The sequence below is a fragment of the Hippopotamus amphibius genome, chromosome X (genome assembly GCF_030028045.1).
Source record: "Hippopotamus amphibius kiboko isolate mHipAmp2 chromosome X, mHipAmp2.hap2, whole genome shotgun sequence".
Taxonomy (NCBI): Eukaryota; Metazoa; Chordata; class Mammalia; order Artiodactyla; family Hippopotamidae; genus Hippopotamus; species Hippopotamus amphibius.
Window position 1 is genome coordinate 6,415,855 of NC_080203.1, and position 24,494 is coordinate 6,440,348.

General features: G+C 56.7%; 2 protein-coding genes across 2 annotated transcripts; one reads left to right on the plus strand and one right to left on the minus strand.

Moving 5' to 3' along the window:
- Positions 1-11,258: 11,258 nt before the first annotated feature.
- On the minus strand, positions 11,259-12,317 carry LOC130842304 (melanoma-associated antigen 10-like). Its single transcript, XM_057718939.1, has 2 exons — positions 12,204-12,317; positions 11,259-12,002 (listed from the first exon to the last, which is right to left on the minus strand). The coding sequence occupies exons 1-2, from the start codon at positions 12,315-12,317 to the stop codon at positions 11,259-11,261; spliced, it is 858 nt and encodes a 285-aa protein (XP_057574922.1).
- A 94-nt stretch (positions 12,318-12,411) lies between these two features.
- Positions 12,412-24,294, plus strand: LOC130842305 (melanoma-associated antigen 8-like). The gene is made up of 7 exons (XM_057718940.1): positions 12,412-12,540; positions 13,176-13,259; positions 19,073-19,165; positions 19,406-19,581; positions 23,044-23,140; positions 23,232-23,328; positions 23,441-24,294. Exons 1-7 carry the CDS (start codon positions 12,412-12,414, stop codon positions 24,292-24,294), a joined length of 1,530 nt encoding a protein of 509 aa, XP_057574923.1.
- The last annotated feature ends 200 nt before the right edge of the window (positions 24,295-24,494 follow it).

Below are 24,494 nucleotides of genomic sequence, written 5' to 3' on the forward strand. Positions count from 1 at the left end.
TGCCTGCACGGAAAAGAAGGATGTGAGGGGCCCTGAATCCTGGCCACATCTGCCCAGGGGCTAACAGCGGTCACAAGGGACAAGAAGGGTGGCCCAAGTCCAGGGTTTCCATCTGTGCTGGGAGGATGGGTGCTCAGCTCAGTCTCCACCGTGACACCCAGCAAGACCTGCGACAGCTCCCCCTGTTGACTGTGACCAATGTCCTTTAGCAAAGACCTTACATCCATAAGACACCAGGAGAGGAAGTGAGGGGGAGTCAATGTACCCACCTATTCTGGGCCACCCACAGGAGACATAAGGGGCAGGGCAGGCTGGGCCCCAAGTCCTGTGTGTGAGGCAGGGTCTCCCCAGTGCTCACCGCGACCCCTGCCAGGGCCTGAGGCCAGACCCTCGGACCAAGGCCCCCTGGCCCAGACCAGCCATCTGGGTGAGGAGGCTGGTGTGAGGCCCCGCCCGGGCTTCCAGGGCTGGCAGCAGGGATTCCTGTCAGCCCCCTCTTTGTGCTGGGGCTTGGGGTCCCCTGGCTCCTCCCTAAGAGTCCTCACCTTGACTCCTGGTGACACCAGGGCTCCCCCCGCTGCTGAGCAGATGTGCTCCCGAGATGCCCTGACGCCGTCCTCCCACGCCGGGTCCCCCCTCCCCAGCCGGCTGCCCCCACCTCGCTCACAGCCCCCTCTGTCCTGGGGGGCTGTGTCCTCAGTGCATCTTCAGGACCCTCGCGCCTTTTCCTGAGCAGCCTGGCCTGACCCCTGTTGATCGATTGCCCCTGAAGCCTGAGGACCAAAGGCTCCTCAAGCACGAGGCAGATAGACTGCACATCACGCTGACCTCCTTGCCCGGGCTCTTGCTGGGGACAGGGGACGGCCTGGTGCGTGCGGTTCTCTGTCTCCGGGAGCGGGTACCTGGGTGGGCTCAGCCTTTCCCTCCCTGGCTCGTCCTGGGGCGCCTTGGACCCAAGCCCAAGGGGGGTGGGTTGCCCCCCCCACAGGCCCTGAACCTCCACCCCTCAACCAGACCCTCATCTGGGCCAACCTGTGAGGTTACGCTGCAGGAGGGGTCACCTGGAGCTACATGCCCTGGGGGATGGGGTGGACGGCAGAGGCGGAAAGATGCCCCTCGTTTCTGGGGTCTTGCAGGTCCTGGGCTGGCCTGTCTTCATCCAGAGACCCCAGCCACCACATCAGGCCCCCAGTCTCTCGGAGAGCCAGGCGCAAAACTGGGGACACACCAGGTGTGCGCATCCCGCCCAGGGCCTCCCAGGCCGGGGGCGGGTTTCAGTGGGTTAACCTCAGTGCTCCCTCACAGTCCTCACGTTCCCTGCGGTCCCAGGTGCCTCCCCGTCTGCCCACCTGAGGCCCCGCCCCTTATCCCAGGTCCGCAGTCTGCGTGAGAGCGGGATGTCAGGAAATGCTACACACGGCCATCCCGCCCCAGGGTCTCCCAGGGTCCCCCTTCTGAGGTCCAGGATCCCATCCGTCCTCCCTCAGGGTCCTCACCTCCACTCCACAGAGGACCTGGGCTTCTCCTCTCTGCCCACCTGAGGCTCCGCCCCTTATCACGGTCCGCAGTCTGTCTGAGACGCGGATGTCAGGAAATGCTACATGTGGCCATCCCGCCCTGTGGCCTCCCAGGGCCTCCTCTGTTGTGAGGTCCAGGGTCCCCTCCGTCCGCCCTCAGGGTCCTCACCTCCACTCCACAGAGGACCTGGGATTCTCCTCTCTGCGCACCCGAGGCCCCGCCCCTTATCCCAGGTCCGCAGTCTGCGTGAGACCCGATGTCAGGAAATGCTACACGCGGCCATCCCGCCCCAGGGTCTCCCAGGGTCCCCCTTCTGAGGTCCAGGGTCCCCTCCGTCCGCTCTCAGGGTCCTCGCTTTCTGTCCTGACAGGCCCCAGGCTTCTCATCGGCCCACCGGAGGCCCCGCCCCTCACAACAGGTCCGCAGTCTCTCCGGGACCCCCGATGGGGAAGTCAGGACACGCTGCCATGCGCTCACCCCGCCTTGGGGCCTCCCAGGGAGGACAGCAGGGCCGGCTTCCTCTGGGCCAGCCCACCTTCCAACCCTGGTCTGGGTTCCAGGAACCCCGCAGTCCTCCCTCTGCTCCTCCCCTTGGCTGCCTTCAGGCCCTGGGCCCCTCCCCCTGCCCACCTGAGTTTCCTGCCCTGAGACCCGGGCCCTTCCCCGCCGCGTCCCCCGAGGTGGAGCCGGCGGAGGGACACACCCTGACAAGCCCACCAGGGAGGCCATGGATCCGGTGGGGTCCGGGTCCTCCCTCAGGCTCCCACCCTGCCTCCAGGGAGCGCTAGGCTTCCTCTCTGCCCGCCTGGACCCTACGCCCGGACCCAGGCCCGCACTGTCGCAGGCCTCCGAGGCAGACGTCAGGGGACGTCACATGGGGACGGCTCGCCCCGGGGACTCGCAGGGCTGGGATGAGGAGTGGACTCTCTGGACCCCCTCCTCAGTACTCACTCCTGAGGGTCCTGCCTGGGCTCCTGGGGGCTGGATGACAGGCTGGCTGCCACAGTCCAGCTGCAGCCCGTGCAGGGAGTGACTCTGCGTCCCAGAGGGGGTGCTGGGCGGGAGCTGCAGCGCCCCTGACCGCGGGGGAGGATCCCGGCAGAAGCACCCCGTCCAGGGTGCCTCCTCGCCAGCAGCAGATGTTACAGTGTGTTCTAAAAGAGTCTCTTTCTGCACCGAAGAGGCTGAGCAGCGGGGTTTGGTGAGGCCTTTGGAGTCAAGGTTCTAACTTTCCACAGTGCAGAGCGCTGATTTGCACGCTCTGAAGCCTCATCCAGAGTCAGAGCTGTATGCTACCTCTCGCCGAGTTTGGGGCGAGAACACCCACTCTTCCGCTGCCTCCTTCCCTGCGAGGCTCGCTCGGTGCTCCATACTCTTCTTTCTAGTGCAACCTTCGCCTGCTCTTTCAGGGGTCGGTTTCAGAAAGGCCAGTCCTCAGCCACTAAGGGGATTTCAGGTGGGTATTGGCACGGACTCTGCAGCCCTACTGGCTCAATCGTCCCATCCCTCGTGCTGTCCTGATATTACCCTGTGGCTTCTGGCATCTGTGGCCTGAGATACTGTCTCCCAAATTTCCACGGTGAAGCAGGGGCAGAAGTTTAAGCTCTCCTCTTACCCACCCTGTCGTGGGCTTCCGTGCAGGCTACAGCTATAGATAGACGTAGATATATAGAGATAGAGATGTGTAGATAGTTTTTACTCCCTTCATTCTCCCTTCTATAGGTTTCCAAGATTGATTTTGGGAACACAAGACAAAAGCTGAAGATTGATTGTCCCCTTGGCAGGTCAGTTTCTGGCACTCATTCTGTAAACCTGTAAACACGGAGATCTGACGTGGCCGCAGTATTCTGTCCCCATTATTGGATATGCTACGCGGCTCTATTTATTTGGGAACGCTTGAACCTGAGGCTCCCAGGAAACTTGTGTGGTGCTCCCGTAAAGAGCTCGTCTATGTATTTGTTAGGCTTCTTCTCAGGTAAGGCTTACAATGTCTTGCAGTTTTAAAATGAGGCATTGTCTCTTATATGTTGTAACTAGTTATTGCTCTTGCCCGGCTAGGATCTTGATTTGGCTGTGGTGACCTTCCCTCCACTATGTTTCTGAAGCCTCTTGTTTATGTAGTCACTATTCCATGGGACGATTCCTTTGAATTTGCTAGAGAGAGGAGCATGCTGTAACACGAAATACTAATTGTTTTGAACATACATATTTCTTATTTCTTTTGAATTTCATAGCTCTGCCTTTCTGTTTCAGTGCAGCTTCCCGAATGTGAGGTGATAGCATATTTCTAGGACTTACCCCTCATAAGAATGCTTCTAACAGTTCACATCGCTTATACATATGTGTGTATATATGTATACATACATGCACGGTTGTGCTGTAATTTGTACCGAACTGTATATATGTATATGTGTACACACATAAGTATATATGTGCTGTGTGATTACGTGTACACACATATATACACACGATCTATGTTTATGTGTGTATACATATATGCATAGATGCTGCCTGTTTCTATGTGTATACATGTATGCATGCACACACATGTATATAGGTATGCACATACGTGTATACATGCTTTTTTATATGTGCATATATGTATACATATTTTATATATGCTGTGTGTTCATATATGTGTGTATATGTATATATACATACACGTGTGTATATGTGATGTGTGTTTCTCTGTGTGTATATACTGTCCTGTGTATATATGTCCTGTATGATTACATATGTGTATATATGCATGCATACATATACTTGTAGAGATATGCTGTGTGTTTGTGTGTATGTGTACACATACATATGGTTATAGAGAGTGTATGTTTACATATGTATTCATATGTATGTACAAGAGTGTGGCAAAAATTATGGACACTCCATGTATATTAAAATTTCTGCTGGCCGGACTGTCTTATCGGCACTTTCCTTTCAGGCTGCTGTCTCCTGTGCAGGTGTGAACATGTTCCATGAGTTCATTTGTAACTGTGGCGCAAGCAAAAATGGATGCCGCACGTGTGATTTGCACGAAAGAAGAGCGGCGTGCAGGGACTCGTCTTTTGTGGTCTGAGGGTGTACTTGCTGCCGTTACTTATCAAAGCCTTTGTGCACAGTATTGAGAAAGCGTTTTGTGGCAAAGAAGTGTGTATGCATGGATACAGGAGTTCAAGGACGGTCTCACAAGTGCTAGCCATCAAGAAGGAGCCGGAGCCTCTTCTGGTGAAGAAGAGAAGACAGCGGCGCATTGGTGGCTGGCAGCTCAGCCTAAAACATATTTTAATGAGGGAATACAAAAGCTTGTTGACAGAGGGACAAAGGGTATCGAAAAGCAAGGGGATGATGTCGGAAAATGATGTCTTTGTCTTTTCTAAAAGTTAATTAAAATAAAGTCTACGTCCGAAGAGCGGGTACTTTTTGACTCATCCTTGTATATGATGCATCTTTACGTGTGTATATGTATGTGTACATACACATGTGCATATATGTGTGTATATGGGTATACATGCATGTATATATGTGCTGTGTCTTTTGTGTGTATATGTGTGTTACACACACAAGTATACCTATGCTGTTTTGAATGTGTGTCTACGTATACATGTGTGTATATTACTGTATGTTTCTGCGTGTGTATATATGCATGTCTAATGTGTATATGTGTGCTGTGTGTTTATGTGTGTGTGTATATAGGTATGTATATGTGTGTGTATATGTTGTGTGTGTGTATGTGAGTATATATGTATCCATGTATGGGTCTATGCTGTATGTTTATACACATGTATGTATATGTGGTATGAAGAGAGAGAGATGTATAATTTATGTATATATGGTTAAGTTGCTGATTTGTTCAAATCAAATGCACTTTCACAGCACTGCACTGTATTCCCTCCACCACGCTTGATGCTGTGGACATCATATGTCCTTTGGCTTTGCCTATCCCTCAGCTACCTTTGTGGACATAGATGATTATCCTACTTCTATCATTTGACCTTTCCACACGCTTATATGTGGTCGATTACTACATTTACTGTACATTTCCTTTCATCAAAGAGATCTTCCTTCACAATTTTCGTATCTTCAGTTGTGACCTTTGCCTTTCGGCGTCAAGAAATCCCCTTAAAAATGCTTGTAAAGCAGGTTTCTTGGTGCTGCAATCTTTTCGTGTGGTTTTCCCGCAGAACTGTTGATCTCGCCCTCAAATCTGAACAATAGGCTTTCCGGGTAGAGCATTCTTGGATGCAGGTGTTTTCTTTTCAGCATTTTAGAAGTATGGGGCCACATAGTTTGGCCTGCAGCGTTTCTGCTGAGAGGTCAGCAGATGGCCTAATGGAATTGCCCTTGTACGTAGCTTACTGCTTTTCCCTGGCTGCTTTAATATTCTCTCTTTATCTTTAATTTTGGCTGCTTTAACTGCAAAGGGTCCTGATGTGGTCTTCTGCGGGTTGATCCTGTTTGGGACTCTGGGTGCTTCTTGGACCTGCGTGTCTGTTTCCTTTCCCAGGATAGGCAACTTTTCAGCTCTTATGTCTTCCATGCTAGTCTCTGACCTTTTCTCTCTCTCTCCTCCTTCTGGGACCCTTAGAATGCAAATGTTAGTACTTCTGATGTCGTCTCGGAGGTCTTTTCAGCTGTCCTCATTTTTAAAAATTCTTTTTTCTTTTAGCAGTTTGGCTTGAGTGATTTCCACTCCTCTGTCCTCCAGTGTACTGATGTGTTCCTCCGTATCATCAAATACCCTCTCAATACCGTCTGATATCCTCTGTATTGTCGAACAGCCTCTTGATATCTCTTGCAGTGTATGTTTAACTTCCGCTATTGTATTCTTCAGCTCTGGATGGGGCTTTGTTCAACTTTCTAGCATGTTGTTAAATGTCTCACTGTGTTCATGCACTCTCCTCCCACATCCTCTCAGCATCTTTAGGATCATTACCTTGAACACTTTACTGGGTACGTTGCTTTCTCCATTTCCCTTCCCTCTTCTTCTGAGGTTTGATCTTATTCCATCATTTGGAGCATACGCCTCTGTCACCTCATTTTCCCTAATTCACTGTTTCTATTTCTATGTATTTGGCAGGCTGCTTATACTTCTTGATCCTGGAGTAGAGGTCTTTTGAAGGAGACAACCTGTGCATCCCAGCAGTCCACGGCCCTCTTGTGACTGGAGCTGTACGCTCTAGTGTTTCCCCCTATGGGGACTGGGAGGTCCCTTCTGTTGTGGCAGGCTGATTGGAGTGGGCAGCCTGGGAGGCCTGGCTGGCCCCTGGTCTGCTTGGGTGGCAGGCCTTGCCTTGTGCAGAGGCTGCTGATCCCTGGTGGGCAGGGCCGGGTCATGAGGTATCTGGCTGCTGAGACCTGGGTGGTCCCAGGGCTAGTGCTGGCCCACGGTGGGTGGGAACTGGATTCTGGGGTGGGCGGTTACAGGGCCAAGGGTTCCCAAATATACTGTCAGCCGACTGTTGGTTGGGGCTCATTCCTGACATAGCTAGGTGAGGGGTGCAGGGTGCCCTGAAGCAGGTGTCAGCCTGCTGGTCTGGAAATTCCATGGCCTATGGGGTCACAGGTCTGCTGCTGGGCTTACGGCGGGTGGGCTTGGACCTGACGTGGCTGGCTGTAGGGCTGCGGTGGTCCCGGGGCTGGTACCTGCTCACCGGTGGGTACAGCGCAATTATGGGGCTAGTGTTAGACCACTCCTTGTTGTGGCTGTTTCCTGGGGTCTCTGGTGACAGCGGCTGCAGTCCGGGTACAGGTGCCAGCTGGCTGGTAGCCAGAGCTGGTCCCAGGGTCTCTGGCTGCAGAGCCCTGGGGTTGCTGAAGTGGATGTCAGCCCGCTGGTGGATGGGGCAGGGTCTGGGCAGCTGGCTGCAGGGCTGAGGGTCCCAGGGCTAGGACAGCCACACTGATGGGTGGGACAACATCTTGGGCACTCTGGAGCCAGGGTCAGGTCCTGGGTGGGCTGGGGCTCAGAGGGTTCTGATACCGCTGGCCTGCTGGTGGTGTGGCTGAGTCCACACTCTCATAGCTGCTTGGCCCGAGGCTTCCCAGGCCTGGTGCCAGTGGGCTGGTGGGCAGGGCTGAGTCCCCTTGCTAATAAGCTCCAGGGAGGATTTCCAAATGGCACTTGCCAGCACCCGTGTCCTTGTGGTCGAACGAGCTTCCGCAACTGGCTGCCCCCAGTATCTATGCCCCACTGTGCGCTCCATCTACCTACTGCCTCTCCAGGAGGCTCTCTGAGATGAGCAGGTGTGCCTGACGCAGACTCTTTCAAGGTATTGCTTCTGCACAGGGTCTTGGAATGGGTGAGATTCTGTGTGCATACGTGAAGAGGGGAGACTCTACTTCCTACCACTCTCTGGCTCTCTTGAAAATAAGACCTGCTCACCTTCAAAGCCAGATGTTCTGTGGGCGTGTTTTTTGGTTGCCTGACCTACAGGCTGAGGTGCCGGGGGGGCACAGACTGCTGGCAATGTGGGGTGAATGTCTGCAATGGTAATTAGCCTCTTGTTTGTGTGTTGTCTCCCCAAATGTATGGGTCTTGAATATACCATGGGTCTGCCCATCCTTCCCATCTTGTTGTGCTTTCTTCTCTGTTTCTGTCTCTGTCTGTCTCTGTTGCTATATATATATATATACTATTCTATTCTATTTGTCACAGAGACTAATGCCGAATCCTCAGTGTGGCACCATCCCACATGGAAACCAATGAGCAACTTGGGGCGAGCTGATGGCCACCTCTCACGTCCATCCTTGAAGAGGGAGAGGGTCATTTGACTGAAACATATAAACATGCTAGATGTGGGTTTGACTTTCCTTCCTGCAGAGCCTTGTCTGGCACCGCTAACTGAAGCCTTAGAAAATGCAGGATGGACGGACCCAGGATAGGTCACAGGACCATCATGGCCCAAGAGACCCTCCCCCAGCAAGCGAGGGGTTCAGAGGGCACATGGTCATGAGATGCAAAATTGCTATCTCGGCCTGCCCCTTCCAGAAGCTGCTGGGCTCCACAAAGCACACATGAGGTGCACCTTTGGAGAGGAGAGCCCATGATGACAGGGGGTCGTCCTCCAGGGGGCCGGACACACTCTACATCTGACGTCAGTAGTCCCCATCACTGGATAAGATCCATGGTCCTTGAACCAGAGGCTAGAGGGACCCCACCTACCATCACGGCCAGGGACCCACATGGGAAGCTGTGCGTCCTGTCCCCCAAGTTTAGGGTCTGTCGTTCCACACCGGGGCTGTCCAGCCGTGAGCCGCCTCTCGCTGTTTACATTGAACTTTCAATCATTTTAAGGGAAAAGTCCAGGCCCTGGGACACGCTAACCACATCTCTGATCTCCATAGCAGCCTCGTGTGGCTCCTGGATGCCCTCCTGACAGGGCTGGCCAGACATGCTATTCCCAAAGGGAGAAGGCTGCCCCAGGACACACGATGAGTATCCTACTGACTTATAGCCATGGTTCCCACCTGGGCACTGTGGGCTCCTCTCCCTAGACGGCCAGGCTCCAGTGCCGCATCCCCGTGTCTCCTCTGCTGCTGGCCAGGCCCTGCCACGTGCGGAAGGGCAGGGGAGAGAAGGCTTGAGCCCGGAAGGAGGCTGGCGGGGAGAGGAGTGCGCAGTCCTCACGTGGTTCTTGCTTGTGGCTCCGCTCCAGCCTGCTCAGCTGCATCCCTGCCCCCTGCTCCCAGGGGTCTTGGCCCCTCCTCGGTCCCTCTGGGTGTACCTCCCCCACGACACCTTCTGCAGTGCCCAGAAGTCAAAATGCTCCTCCCTCGTCCACCTGTCTACATCACAGCTGTCCTTGAGGGCACCAGCAGGACGGCCACAGACACACACCCACCTCCCGACTGCGCCATTGGGAGGAGCCGCCCAGGTCCTCACCTTGGCCCTAGATGGACGTAGCCTGGCCAGAGCTTCCACCACACTCAGGAGCCTTTCCTGCTTCTGTGGGAGCCCAGCCCCGCAGATGAGGCACCAACTGCACCCAAAATATCTTTCCAATCCACCCCAGCAAGCAGCGCCCGTCACAGGCTCTCTTCCCACCAATGTATTGTTGTTAATGAATGAAACTGTTCTTCCATCTTTGGATTTCAAACAGTGACGTTGGAAGCCTTTTTACTCTGAACTATTTGTAGGTTTGCATAGAGGATCCTCTATGCCCTGCAGGCAGCTTCCAGGAAGCAGAGGAAGACGAATGTGGACCAGGAGCTGGAGTCTCTCCCTTGCACTTCTGGGTACTCGTTGCTCCACAGAAAGCGGCTGCTCTACGTTGTGATGAACACATTCCCTTCATTAGTGGGAGGCATTTCTGAGAAAGCCAAACGTGCCCTGAGTCTGCAGCTGTTTCTAGTCCCTACTCTGGGACAGGTACTTTCAAATACAGGTTCTGATGTATTTCCCAGGCTCTCGTGAATGTCAGCAGGCAGGGTAAACCCTCTTCCCTCCAGAGCACACCCTCCCCATCTGGAGACTGTTGAGTGTACTTAGAAGCTCAGGCAGGACCAGCAGGGGTGTAAGGGTCTCTACCCAAAGCGCCCCTTCCTTCCTGCCCCAGGAGATTTATCCAGGATCCAACGGGAACTTCTAAAACCATGTCCCATGTCAGGCTGTCCGCTCACCCTCAAGACACACCATCTGCATGTCTGAGGGCTGCCACCAGCCATCTTCATCTGAATCACCTCCCACAGAAGGAAGCACAGCTTCCCAAAGCCCCAGACTGTGCTGGCTCAGGGCACTTACACGCGAGTGCTCACTGCGGGAGCCCCACAGCCTCACCCCCCATGATTCCTCGCTCTGTGGGACTTAGGGGACATCTCAGCATCTTCCTCATGGGACGGCGGCTCGTGGACCATCACTCTAGGTGTGGCCGTGTCCTTTTTTTCCTAGGGTCCCCACTACTAACACAGGGCCTTCCAGAGGGCAGAGGCTCCGTGAAGGTCTGCGGATGATTGAGCCAGTGAGCAGGGGACTGACTTACCCAGATCAATGTTCTCCTACTTCCTTAAACAAGCCAAACAAATCCAGCTTATAAACACATATTTTTATTTTACAGAATGAGAGAAGAACACGGATAACAAGCCAAGACTTAGCTCCCTTTTACTTTGATTTCTCTATTTCTTGACCCCATTAATTATACTGTTAATTATTTTCACATTTCCAAGTAAATTCCTATTCCAATGCTAAGTGAAATCAGTCAGACATAGAGTGACAAATACTGCATGAAATCACTTACAAATGGAATCTAGAACATACAACAAAGTGGTGAATATAACAAAAAAAAGCAGGCTTACAGATGTAGAGAACAAACTAGTGGTTCTCAGTGGGGACGAGGGAGGGGCACCACAGGGATGGAGGAGTGGGAGGCACCAACTACTGGGTGTACGACAGGCTACACGCATGTGCCGTACAACATGGGGCATATAGGCATTAGTTTGTAATAACTGTAGCTTGAGTGTAACCTTTAAAAACTGTATCAGAAATGAAATGGGCTGACATTAAAAAATCTTTAAAAGGAATCACATTTGAAAAATCAGTAAAGGAACAGATGAGCTTCCTCGTCATCACAGAGGAGAGGAACGCAAAGATGCTACACACCGTGTTCCCCCAACTCGCCCAGGCCCTCGCTCCTTAGAAGGCTGACGGCTCCCTCTTCACACGCAGAGTGAAGGAGCAGCCTCCCTTCCTGCCCCGCGGGAGAAGCTGCTGGATGCGGGGCTGGAAGGAGCCTGGCTGTTGCGCTGGCTCAGGCCCCCTCTTCCTCATCGCTCACAGCCTCTGCAGGCAGGGGTAGGAAGGACCTGGGGTCCAAGCTATTGACCTTGAGCAGATAATCCTGGACTTGCTCCCTGCGGATCTCTGCGTGGGCCCGGGGCCCCCACAGGAACTCGTAGCGGGCGGGGTCGCTGTGGGGCACCTGCCGGTATTCCAGGTAGCCCTCCTGCACCCACACTTTGGTCAGCAGCTCCCCGGGGTCCCCATAGATGCAGTGCTCTTTCCCTGCATACACCCCTATCTGGCTAAGTGCTCCCCAGGCCTCCTCCTCAGGGATGCGGTCGCCATCCAAGACAATCAGGCCCAGGAGCAACACCAGGAGGCCAGTCTTGGGGAATCTCTGCCCATCGCTCAGCATCCCATTGTGGGTGAGGCCCAGGGTGGGGACCAGGGCATAGGTGTGCTCCCTGGGGTCCACCTCCTTCATGTCCACGCCAAAGAGCAGCTGCATGCAATTGCAGGCTTGGCTGAAGACCACGGGGAAGTGGTCCCACTGGTCTTTGCGGACCATAGTCAGCATTTCTGCCGTTGTGGTGGGCTCCTTGGTGCGATACTTGAGGAGCAAGAACCGCACCAGGTCAGCCATCTTCAGACGTGGTGCCTCTGGTAGCAAGGACTTGGCACCTTCCTGGTCGTGCCAGGTGCTCGGCCCCTCTTCCCCTTGGCTGCTGAGGCCACTGTCTTCCGTCGGGCTCCAGGGAGTGGCGGCCATGGCCTGGGAGGAGGGGCGGACACCCTGAGGGCTCTGGGGGAGGCTGGGGGCTGCCGCAGCAGACACCTCCTCCCGGGCGCCCAGGAACAGGAAAGAGCACGAGGAGGAGGAGGAGCAGGAGGAGGAGGAGGAGGAGGGGGAGGAGGAGGAGGAGGAGGGGGAGGAGGAGGAGGAGGAGGGGGAGGAGGAAGAAGGGGATGCTACATCCTCCTCCCCCTCAGCCCCAAACAGCTGTGCCTCCCCCGGTCCCTGGGCCTGGATTGGGTCCTTAAGGTTGGCTTCAGGCTGGCAGAGCTCATTCACCTGGACCAGGTGCATGATGACCGGGGTCCTACCCCCAACAGGAGAGTGGGCAGGGGTGACAGATGGGGACCACGGGCCTGGGGGAGAGAGGGGGTGTGAGGGGCCTCGGATGAGAAATGCACCCCGGGCAGCTCTGACAGAGCCCACTGACTTCCGGGTCTCCTCTTCAGGGGTGCTCTCGGGCCTCACAGGGGCGGTCCTCCTGGGCGGTCTGTCCCCTGCCAAGCTGAAGGAAGAAGTGAGGGGGCTCGTCAGGGGGCAGCCACCTCAGCCTGAGGTTCCGGGGCTGACAGAGGGTGGGGGGATGTGGGCGTGGTGCGGGCCCCTCTGTTCGGGGATGGGCAGCCCCTGGGAACACACTCAGGGCAGCTTCTCACCTTGACCCCTGGCTCTGCCTGGGCCTCCTCTCTTCAGTGACCTGAGGACACGTGCTGCAGGACTGGGCCTTCACCCCCGGGATCCTGGAGCCCCTGCAAGAGGACTGGAGGGGGCACCTCGGGTGTAGCCTGTGCCACAGCCCTTCTGTGCTGCTGGCAGGGGTAGGCGCGACTCTGTGAGGTGCCCCCAGTTCTGGGGTGGGTGGGCCCCTCGGGCCTCACTCCTCGTGCTCACATTCCCCTGGGGCAGAGCCTGGACCCTCCCCTTTGGGGGCCTGACGGGAAACTCAGAAGAAGACCCTGAGACTGAACAGAAAGCAGTGAGGGGCCCACATGTGGCCGCACCTGCCCTGGGCCTCCCGCGGCTCCTAGGATGGGGAGCTATGGATCCTCTCCTCCTCCTCCCGTCCTGCCTGGCCTCCCAGTACTGACCACAGGCCCAGGTTTCTGTTGAGGCCCCTGTGCCCAGGGTGAGGTCTGCTCGGTCCTCTCTCAGGGTCCTGGGAGTTCATCCTCTGCGGACCTGAAGCCTCACCCCTCAGACAAAACACCTCACCCCGCCGAGACCCCTGAGCCAGAGGTCAGGAAACATCTCATCTGCTCACCCTGCTCTGGGGCCTCCAAGACCCCGCACAAGGGCAACGATCCCTCCCGGTGTTGGGGTCTAACGTCCTCAGTCCTTCCTCATGGTAGTCTTGACGCTGGGCGGGACCTGGGATTCCCTCCTCTGCCCACCTGAGACCCCGCCCATTTCACCACCTCCCCGGGGTCTCTGAGACTCCGATGTCAGGAAGTTAGAACAGGCCTAGTGTGCTCATCCCCTCCCCCCACCCTGGGCCTCTCAGGGGTGACTGCAGGGGCGGGGATCTGTGGGGTCCCCTAGGATTGGGGTGCAGGGTCCACACAGTCCTCCCTCAGGGTCCTCACCTTGTCTCCTGGCAGGACCTGGGATTCTCCCCTCCTCCCACCAGAGGCCCCGCCCCTTACCGCAGGTCCCCAATCTGTCTGAGACCCGGATGTCAGGAAATGCTACCTGTGGCCATCCTGCCCCAGGCTCTCCCAGGGCCCCCTCTCTTCTGCGGTCCAGGGTCCCCTCATTCCTCCGTCAGGGTCCTCACCTTGACTCCACGCAAGTCCTGGGATTCTCCCCCATTCACACTCGAGGCCCCGCCCCTTATCCCAGGTCCCCAGTGTCTCTGAGACCCGGATATCAGGAAACGCTACACATGGCCATCCCACCCTGTGACCTCCCAGGGCCCTCTCTGTTCTGGAGTCCAGGGTCCTCCGAGTGCTCCCTCATGGTCCTCACCTTGTCTGCCGGCAGGACCTTGGACTCGCCCCTCTGCCCACCAGAGGCCCCGCCCCTTATCCCAGGCCCCCCAGTCTGAGACCCGGATGTCAGGAAATGCTACACGTGGCCACCCCGCCCCAGGGCCTCCCAGGGCCCCTCTGTCCCGAGGTCCAGGGTCCCCCTCAGTCTTCTCTCAGGGTCCTCAGCTTCACGCTACACAGGACCTGGGACTCTCCCCTCTGCCCACCTGAGGCCCCGCCCCTTATCCCAGGTCCGCAGTCTGTGTGAGACCCCGATGTGTGGAAATGCTACATGTGGCGTTCCCGCCCTATGCCCCCCCCCAGGCCCCCTCTGTTCTGAGGTCCAGGGTCCCATCACTCCTCCGTCAGGGTCCTCACCTTGTCTCCTGGCAGGACCTGGGATTCTCCCCTCCGCCCACCAGAGGCTCCGCCCCTTATTCCAGGACCCCAGGCTGTCTGTGACCCGGATGAGGCAGTCAAAACTCATTGCCAAGTGCCGCCCAGGCTTGATGTCAGGGGTGGGGATCTGTGGGGTCCCCTCGGTCCTCCCTCAGGGTCCTCAGCTTGAGCCCTGGCAGGCCCTGGGATGCCCCCTGTGTTGACCTGAGGCTGGACCCTCACACCAAGGCCCTCACGGCCCTGAGGCTCCCCTGGGAAGGCTGCCGACATCACGTCAGGCCACCAAGCCCAGGGCTTCCCAGCGGCTGAGATGATCCCGCGGGGTCCCTCAGCCCTCCTGCTGCTCCTCACCTTGACTCCCACCTGGTCTGGGCCCCGCCCTCTGCCCACCCGACTGTGCTCCCCTTAGACCCAGGCCCTCCCCAGCCAGGACCCCTGAGAGGGACGTGGGCGGGTGAGGAGGGGGCTCGTTCCCACAGCCCTGCTGGGGTCTCCCAGGGCTGAGAGCAGGGCCAACCTGGATGCCCTGCGGCCCCCGAGTCCCCCTCACGGTTCTACCTGGACTCCTGGAGGGGCTGGGCTCCTTCCCTCTGCCGACCTGAACCCGGCCTCCCTGACCCAGGCCCTCCCCTCCCCCTCGCAGCAGGTTCAGCGCACGTCACATCCGGACCCCATGCCCGGGGGGTGGGGTCCCAGGGCTGTCGGGAGGGCCACAGGTGCATCCGCTGGGTGCCCTTAGTCCTCCCTCGGGGTCCTCACCTCGACTGCCGACCTGGGCCCCGCCCTCTGCCCACCTGAGACTGCGCCTTGAGACCAAGCCTCTGAGCCCCGAATTCACTGAGGAGGTGGGGGCGGGGTGGGGTGCGCAGCCGGTCAGCCCCGCCCGGGTCCCCCAGGAGTCCCAGTGGGGGCGGGGTTCCATTCGGTGGGACCCTCTGTTCCGGGCCGGCTGCACCCCTCCCTCCTCACTCAGGAGGGTCCTCCTCAACCCTCGCGAGAAAGGCTGCAGTCCCAGCCCAGATGCTGGATGGGGGGCTGCCCCGCCCATGACCGTGGGGCAGCACAGAGCCCCGCACAGCTTCCCCTGGGGGCTCCTCACCTGCCCCCAGATGTCGGGCCCCTTCTGTATGAAAGTTTTATTTTGAGCTGAAGAGGCTGAGCTGCGGCAGGTGAGTTCGAGGAATCCTTGGTTTGATGATTCGGTAGTATTACCTATTGGAGGGTCCTGATTTTCAGTGCCTGTTTCTGATTCATAGGGAGAAATAGATTTTACATGTCTACCTAGTGTATGTGCTATATGTACCTATAGCATGTACCTAGACTGTATGTGCTTATATACACATTAAATGACATACCCCCATATATGTACTAAACACGTACATATGTAGGTACATTTCTATTTCACATGTATTTATATATATGTTTATAGGTGGACTATATAGATACTTAAGTTATGAGTGTCTATTACTATGTGTGAATCGCTCCATCATCCTATCCTATGTCCATTCTAGTTTTCTGTTTTTATATTTTTATGAACTTATTTACTGTTTTTTTTTTTTAATTAAGAAATTGTTTTGGTTGCATGTGGTCTTTCTCTAGTTGCGGCGATTGGGGGCTAGTGTTCGTTGTGGTGTGGTGCCCGCTCATTTGGTAGCTTCTTTTATTGGGGATCAGGGCTCTAGGCACGTGGGCCTCAGTAGTTGCATCATGCATGGTCAGCAGTTGTGGCTTGCTGCCTTACTTGCTCTGCAGCATGTGGGATCTTCCCAGACTAGGGATAGAACCCATGTCCCCTGCATTGGCAGGCGAATTCTTAACCACTTCACCACCACGGAAGGCCCTATTTTTTGGTAATTAATTAATTTTTTGGGGGGGTGCAGTGTTGGGTCTTCTTTGCTTTGGGCAGGCTTTTTCTAGTTGTGGTGAGTGGGGACTACTCCTTGCGGTGCACAGACTTCTCATTGCGGTGGCTTTTCTTGTTGTGGAGCATGGGCTCTAGCCATGCTGGCTTCAGTAGTTATGGCACATGGGCTCAGTAGTTGTGGCTCATGGGCTCTAGAGAGTAGGCTCAGTAGTTGTGGCACACGGGCTTAGCTGCTCCGAGATATGTGGGATCTTCCTGGACCAGGGATCGAACCTGTGTCCCCTGGATTGGCATGCGGAGTCTTAACCACTGTGCCACCAGGGAAGACCCCTTTATATCTATTAAGATAGTATGTCTTTTTGGAAAGGCCAGTCCTCACCAGGGAGGTGATCTCAGGTGGGTATTCGCACAGACTCAGCAGTCAAATGTCTCCATCCCCCCACCTTTCCTGCTGTCCTGGTATTACCCCGGGCTACAGACATGTGTGCTCTGGGGGCCTATCTCAGCTTTGTGCAATGAACCAGGTCCAAAGTTTAGAATCTTTTCTCCTTACCCATTGCGCCCTCTGCACCTATGCAGCCCGCTCCCCCCTCACCGTAAACACAGGAACCAGCTCCCCAGTCATGACTCTTCCACAGGGCTTTCTCATGTTTTGTTGCTTAGATATTGTTGTCCATATCGTGTGTCTGTTTTTTGTTTGTTTTCATTATTTGTTTTTTTAGCGACTTTATTTTTTCTTCTAAGCTCATTTTTTCCTTTTCTTTTTTGGCAACGCAGCGAGACTTGTGGGATTTTAGTCTCTGGGCCAGGAGTTGAACCTGCCCCTTGGCAGTGAAAACGGGTAGTCCTAAGCACTGGACTGCCAAGGAATTCCCCATTTGTTTTTTGTGTGTTTTCTAGAGCACATTTAGGGGCACAGAAAAATAAAGAGGAAGATACAGTGATTGCCCATGTACTTCCTGCCCCCACACGTACAGAGCCTCCCCCATTATTAACCACGACAGCAGAGAGGTACATTTGTCACAAGCGATGAACCTGCATTGATACGCCATAGTCCCCCAGAGAGTATCATTCATGTCAGGGTTCCTCTTGGTGTTGTACATTTGATGGGTGTGGACAAAATAAAACGACATGTATCCCTCATAATAGTATCAGCGTATTTTCAATTCCCTAACATCCTCTGTTGTCCTCTGCCTATGCATTCCTCCCACATAGCCTTTGGCAACCACTGATATTTTCACTGTCTTCATAGTTTTGCCTTCACAGAATGTCATCTTGGAATCTTACTGTATGCAGCCTTTTCAGAATGACTCTTTCCCTATGTAATTGCATTTAAGGTTCTTCCATGTCTTTTGATGACTTGATAACGCATTTCTTTTTAGCACTGAGTTACAGTCCATTTCCTGGAGCTACCAAAGTTTATGCATTGGCTGACTGAAGGACATCTTGTTTGCATCTGTTTTGGCAATTATGAAGAAAGCTGCTAAAAACACTCCTGTGTAGGTTTGTGTGTGGACATAAATTTTCAGCTCCTTGGGGTAAATACCCATATGGAAGCTGGATCATACAGGAAGAGCTTGCTTTGTTTTGTAAGAAACTGCCAAGCTGTCTTCCAAGGTGACTACCATTTTGTATCCCCACCAGCAATGAATGGGAATTCCTGCTGCTCTAAATCCTCACCAGCATTTGGTGTTGTCCCTGTCCCAGACTTTGGCAATTCTAATAAGTGTGTAGTTTTTGTGTGTGTGTGTGTGTGTGTGTGTGAGAGAGAGAGAGAGAGAGAGAGAGAGAGAGACATCATGAAGTGACTACTCACGGCTACTGCTCACTAGTCATCAAGCTGGAAAAGGCACAGCCAGGCTAAAGCATTGCAGAGTCCTACCCAAAGCATCAGGAGGCAGGGTCGGGCACATTGTGTGTGCAGGCTCATGTCCTCTGGACATAATTCCTAATCTGGCTGCTTTCTAGGGGGAAAAGCACAAAATGAAATTGGAAATCCTAGAGCAAGAAGAACTTTAGGATCAGAAAGAGGTGACTGAAAGCCTTTGACACCTTGAAAGACTTTGGCTGAGCAAGCATGGCTTCGAGATAACCACGTGGGGGGCAGACCCTCCAATTCCAAGCTGTGCAGGGGAGACTTTGGAATGTGGTTCCCGGCCTGCAGGAACATGCACTTGGCAGGAAGGGGCAGGTCCAAGGCAAGCACTTTCCCTTGACATTCAGTGGGTCCCCCGAGAGGACCCCTACCCCTCGCGGAGCTCTGTGGTGGGGACTGGGTCAGGATGGTGCACCTGGAGGAGGTCTTGAGGCCTCCTCCCTCCCCAGCCAAGTCCCACAGCCCAGTAAATGCACTGGCCCCGCCCTGGTGCAGGAGCCCTGACCGGCACACAGCTGGGTGTAGAACAAGGTATATCATGTTGAACAGTTCTGATATGGGAGACGAAGCATTCTCCTTAACAGATTTTCAGCGAGAAGAGGAAAATTGCATCAATGAATGTACACGAGGTTGGAAGACATGGACTGGTTTGAAATCTTCCCAACGTGGGGGAAGGTACATCTTAGACATTCAGGAACAACAGCTACATCCACTGACCACTGCATTAGTTCCAGGCTCTGTACACAGAGCTCACATCATGTGGAAAGTCACACCAATGTTTTCACCTTGTACTATTACGAGGACGATTTTACAGAAGGAGAAATCGAGGCATAGAGTCTCCCTGATTTGATCGGCTTATCAGTAGCAGGACTCGTATTGAAGCTGAACGGCATGTAGCTGCAAAACCCGATCCCCCCACTGGCCAGACCTATTTCCCCAACAGTCAAGGGGGACCCAGCTGTCCTCCACGGTGTCCTACCACTGCTGCGTGACGCCACAAGATGTAGAAAACACAGGGAGCCAGGCATTGGTGCCTGTGAGAGCCTGACACTGGATTCTGTCCACACGGCCTCCTCACTCCCATCGGGTCACCGTCTCTCCTGAAATGGACAAGAGGGCCGTGGGGGAGGGGGAGGGTCTAGGACAGAGGGTGTGAGGAAGGAGAAAGGTCCTGGACGTGGAGGTCGGAGGAACGGCCCTCTGAAGGCAGCTCTTCTGCTCAGGCGTGGGCCCTGCTCTCTCACTCCAGGCCCACTCTCCTCCCCTTCTCTCCCAGCTGCTTGGTGGCCGCACGCGCTCTTGCGGGCTCACTCCCCTGGGCAGACTGGATGTGAGGCAGGCGGCAAGCCTGTCTTCAAAGCACAGCGACCGCGGGCTGGTGGACTCTCACGGCATCCACACGGGCGTGCGTGTCTGTGCCCTTCAGGGCCCTGTGGAGGTACCTCCGTCTGGGTACTGGAGCACACATGACATGTTCCCGATACTTATATGTGGTATGTCCATGTATGTGTATGTGAGCACATGTAATCTACACACATGTTATAGATACATAGAGGACATACACTACATAGACATGTAAAATGCATTCCGTACTGTGAATGAGAAACAGGCATTCAAAATCAGGACACTCCAACAGGTAATATTAGCTAATCATCACACCAAGAGTTCCCTGGACTCATCTGCTCAGCTGCTTCAACTAAAGCTAAATCTTTCATACAGAAGGTGCTGGAAGTATGGGGGCAGGTGAGGAGCCCCCAGGGGAAACTGTGCGGGGCTCTGTGCTCCCCCACGGTCATGGGCGGGGCAGCCCCCCAGCCGGCATCTGGGCTGGGACTGCAGCCTGTCTCACGAGGGTTGAGGAGGACCCTCCTGAGTGAGGAGGGAGGGGTGCAGCCGGCCCGGAACAGAGGGTCCCACCGAATGGAACTCCACCCCCAATGGACTCCTGGGGGACCCGGGCGGGGCTGACGGGCTGCGCACCCCACCCCGCCCCCACCTCCTCAGTGAATTCAGGGCTCAGAGGCTTGGTCTGATGGCGCCTTCCCAGGTGGGCAGAGGGCGGGGTCCAGGTCCTGCCGGGAGTGGAGGTGAGGACCCTGAGGGTGGAATGAGGGGACCGGGACCCCAGTCACAGGGAACCCACCGATCCCCGCCCATGCACTCGGCCCTGGGATACCCCGTGGTGGGATGAGCACATTAGGCCTGTCCTGACTTCCTGACATCCGGGTCTCAGAGACGCTGGGGGCATGGCATAAGGGGCGGGGCCTCAGTGGGCAGAGGGAAGAATCGCAGGTCCTGCCGGGAGTGGAGGTGAGGACCCCAGTGTGGAATGAGCGGACCCGGATCCCAATCACAGGCGACCCACCGATCCCCGCCCCTGCACTCGGCCCTGGGATACCCCGTGGTGGGATGAGCACATGAGGCCTGTCCTGACTTCCTGACATCCGGGTCTCAGAGACACTGGGGGCATGGCATAAGGGGCGGGGCCTCAGCGGGCAGAGGGAAGAATCGCAGGTCCTCCCGGGAGTGGAGGTGAGAACCCTGAGTGTGGAATGAGCGGACCCGGACCCCAATCACAGGCGACCCACCGATCCCCGCCCCTGCACTCAGCCCTGGGATACCCCGTGGTGGGATGAGCACATTAGGCCTGTCCTGACTTCCTGACATCCGGGTCTCAGAGACACTGGGGGCATGGCATAAGGGGCAGGGCCTCAGGAGGGCAGACGGGAGAATCACGGGTCCTGCCGGGAGTGGAGGTGAGGACCCTGAGGGTGGAATGAGGGGACCCGGACCCCAATCACATGCGACCCAAAGATCCCCGCCCCTGCACTCGGCCCTGGGATACCCCGTGGTGGGATGAGCACATTAGGCCTGTCCTGACTTCCTGACATCCGGGTCTCAGAGACACTGGGGGCATGGCATAAGGGGCGGGGCCTCAGCGGGCAGAGGGAAGAATCGCAGGTCCTGCCGGGAGTGGAGGTGAGGACCCTGAGGGTGGAATGAGGGGACCGGGATCCCAGTCACAGGGAACCCACCGATCCCCGCCCCTGCACTCGGCCCTGGGATACCCCGTGGTGGGATGAGCACATTAGGCCTGTCCTGACTTCCTGACATCCGGGTCTCAGAGACGCTGGGGGCATGGCATAAGGGGCGGGGCCTCAGTGGGCAGAGGGAAGAATCGCAGGTCCTGCCGGGAGTGGAGGTGAGGACCCTGAGGGTGGAATGACGGGATCCTGGGCCTCAGAACAGAGGGGCCTTGGGAAGCCATAGGGCGGGTTGGCCACGTGTAGCATTTCCTGACATCTGGGTCTCAGACCGACTGGGGAACTGGGATAAAGGATGGGGCCTCAGGAGGGCAGAGGGGACAATCCCTGGTCCTGCTGGGAGTAGAGGTGAAGACCCTGAGGGGGGACTGAGGGCCCCAAGCAGATGCATCTGGGGCCCTCGGGACAGCCCTGGGACCCCAGCCCCTGGGCACGGGGTCCAGGTGGGAAGAGAACTGATCCCCCTGGCAGAGGGAGGGCAGGGCCTGGGTCAGGGAGGCCGGGTTCAGGTCGGCAGAGGGAAGGAGCCCAGCCCCTCCAGGAGTCCAGGTAGAACCGTGAGGGGGACTCGGAGGCCGCAGGGCATCCAGGTTGGCCCTGCTCTCAGCCCTGAGAGACCCCAGCAGGGCTGTGGGAACGAGCCCCCACCTCACTCCCCACGTTCCTCTCAGGGGTCCTGGCTGGGGAGGGCCTGGGTCTAAGGGGAGCACAGTCGGGTGGGCAGAGGGAGGAGCCCAGGCCAGGTGGGAGTTAAGGTGAGGAGCAGCAGGAGAGCTGAGGAACCCTGTGGGATCACCTCAGCCACTGGGAAGTCCTGGGCTTGGTGGCCTGACGTGATGTCGGCAGCCTTCCCAGGGGAGTCTCAGGGCCGTGAGGGCCTTGGTGTGAGGGTCCCGCCTCGGTTCAACACAGGGGGCATCCCAGGCCCTGCCAGGGTTCATGCTGAGGACCCGGAGGGGGTCCGATGGGACCCCACATATCCCCGGCCCCTGCAGTCAGACCTCGGGAGCCCCGGGCGGGATAAGCCCTTGGTCCCTGTCCTGACTTCTACATCCCTGTCTCAGAGACACAGGCGGCGATCTGGTATAAGGCGGGAGCCTCAGGTGGGGAGAAGGGAGGATCTCAGGTCCCGTGTTTAGTCCAGGTGAGAACCTTGAGGGAGGACTGAGAGGACCCTGGACCCCAGAGCAGTGTTGGCCCTGGGAGGCCATAGTGCAGGATGAGCACGTGCAGCACTACCTGACATCCGGTTCTCAGAGACACTGGGGGCACGGGGTAAGGGGCGGGGCCTCAGCAGGCAGAGGGGAGAATCCCAGGTCCTGCTGGAGTGAAGGGGACGACCCTGAGGGAGGACTGAGGGCACCCTGGACCCCAATCTGAGGGTACCCCACCGATCCCTGGCCCTGCACTCGGCTCTGGGATACCCCGTGGTGGGATGAGCACATTAGGCCTATCTTGACTTGCTGACATCGGGTCTCAGAGACACTGGGGACCTGGGATAAGGGGCGGGGCCTCAGGAGGGCAGAGGGGAGAATCGCAGGTCCTGCCAGGAGTGGAAGTGAGGACCCTGCGGGAGGACTTAGGGGGCCCTATGAGGCCATCTGGCAGGATAAGGCCACGGAGAATTTCCTGACTTCTTTATCCTGGTCTGGGAGAGAGATGGGAGAGTTGGTTTAAGGAGCAGGGCTCAGGTCGACTAATGGGAGGGCCAGGTGTTGCCAGGGAAAGGTGAGGACCCTGAGTGATCACGGAGGGGACCACACATTCCAGAACAGAGAGGACCTCACAGAGCCCAGCTCTCCTGCCAGCACTTGGGGCCCGGGGCTGTGGCACAGACTACACCGGAGGGGCGCCTTCATTCCTCTTCCAGGGGCTCCAGGAACCTGGAGGTGAAGGCCCGGTCCTGCATCCTGAGTGAGTCCTCAGGTCAGCGAGGAGAGGAGGCCCAGGCAGTGCCAGGGGTCAAGGTGAGAAGCTGCCCTGAGTGTGTCCCCAGGAGCTGCCTATCCCCAAACAGAGGGGCCCGCACCACGCCCACATCCCCCCACCCTCTGTCAGCCCCGGAACCTCAGGCTGAGGTGGCTGCCCCCTGACGAGCCCCCTCACTTCCTCCTTCAGGTTTGCAGGGGACAGACCGCCCAGGAGGACCGCCCCTGTGAGGCCTGAGAGCACCCCTGAAGAGGAGACCCGGAAGTAAGTGGGCTCTCTCAGAGCCGCCCTGGGTGCGTTTCTCAGCCGAGACCACTCACACCCTGTCTCTCCTCCAGGCCTGTGGTCCCCATCTGTCACCCCGCCCACTGTCATCATGCCCCTGTTCCAGAGAAGTGAGCTCCACGAGACTGAGGCCGACCTTCAAGACCAGGTCCAGGCCCAGGGCCCGGAGGAAGTGCAGCTGCTTGGGGCTGTGGGGGAGGGGGCCGCATCCCCCTCGACCGCCTCCCCCCCAGTAGCCTCCTCCTCTGCCGCCCGTGCTGACGCCTTGCTGGAGGAGGCACTTAACATGATGGTGGCTGACCTGGTGTGGTTCCTGCTCCGCAAGTATCGCGCCAAGGAGCCCACCTCCAAGGCGGAAATCCTGAATATGGTCCTTAAAGACCATCAGGACCACTTCCCCGTGGTCCTCGGCCAAGCCTCTGAGTGCATGCAGCTGGTCTTTGGCATGGATGTGAAGGAGGTGGACCCCAGGGAGCACACCTACGTGCTGGTCCCCACCCTGGGCCTCACCTGCAATGCGATGCTGAGTGATGGGCAGAGCTTCCCCAAGGCCGGCCTCTTAGTGATGCTTCTGGGTGTGATCGCCCTGGAAGGCGAGCGGGCCTCTGAGCAGAAAGTCTGGAGAGCACTTAGGAAGATGGGGGTGCGTCCTTTGAGGGAGCACCACATCTATGGGGAGCCCAGGGAGCTGCTCACCAGAGTGTGGGTGCAGGAGGGCTACGTGGAATACCGGCAGGTGCCCCACAGCAACCCTGCCCGCTACGAGTTCCTGTGGGGGCCCCGGGCCCATGCGGAAATTAACAGGTTGCAAGTCCGGGAGTATCTGCACAGGGTCAATCGATGGGATCCCAGGTCCTTCCTATCCCTGTGTGCAGAGCCTGTGAGCGATGAGGAAGAGGGGGCCTGAGCCAGCGCAACAGCCAGGCTCCTTCCAGCCCCACGTCCAGCAGCTTCTCCCGCGGGGCAGGAAGGGAGGCTGCTCCTTCACTGAGTTTGAAGAGGGAGCCGTCAGCCTTCTAAGTAGCAAGGGCCTGGGTGAGTTGGGGGAACACGGTGTGTAGCATTTTGGGGTTCCTGTTGTGTGTGATCACAGGAAATTTCACCTCT

Coding starts and splice junctions, on each gene's coding strand:
- LOC130842304 (XM_057718939.1), bottom strand. CDS start 12,317: ATGCACCTGGTCCAGGTGAATGAGCTCTGCCAGCCTGAAGCCAACCTT. Junction 12,003..12,203: donor GGGCTGAGGGGGAGGAGGAT/GTAGCATCCCCT, acceptor CCCTCCTCCCAG/GCCATGGCCGCCACTCCCTG.
- LOC130842305 (XM_057718940.1), top strand. CDS start 12,412: ATGAGAAATGCACCCCGGGCAGCTCTGACAGAGCCCACTGACTTCCGG. Junction 13,260..19,072: donor CCGAGACCCCTGAGCCAGAG/GTCAGGAAACAT, acceptor TTTCCCCAACAG/TCAAGGGGGACCCAGCTGTC. Junction 23,141..23,231: donor AGGCAGTGCCAGGGGTCAAG/GTGAGAAGCTGC, acceptor ACCCTCTGTCAG/CCCCGGAACCTCAGGCTGAG.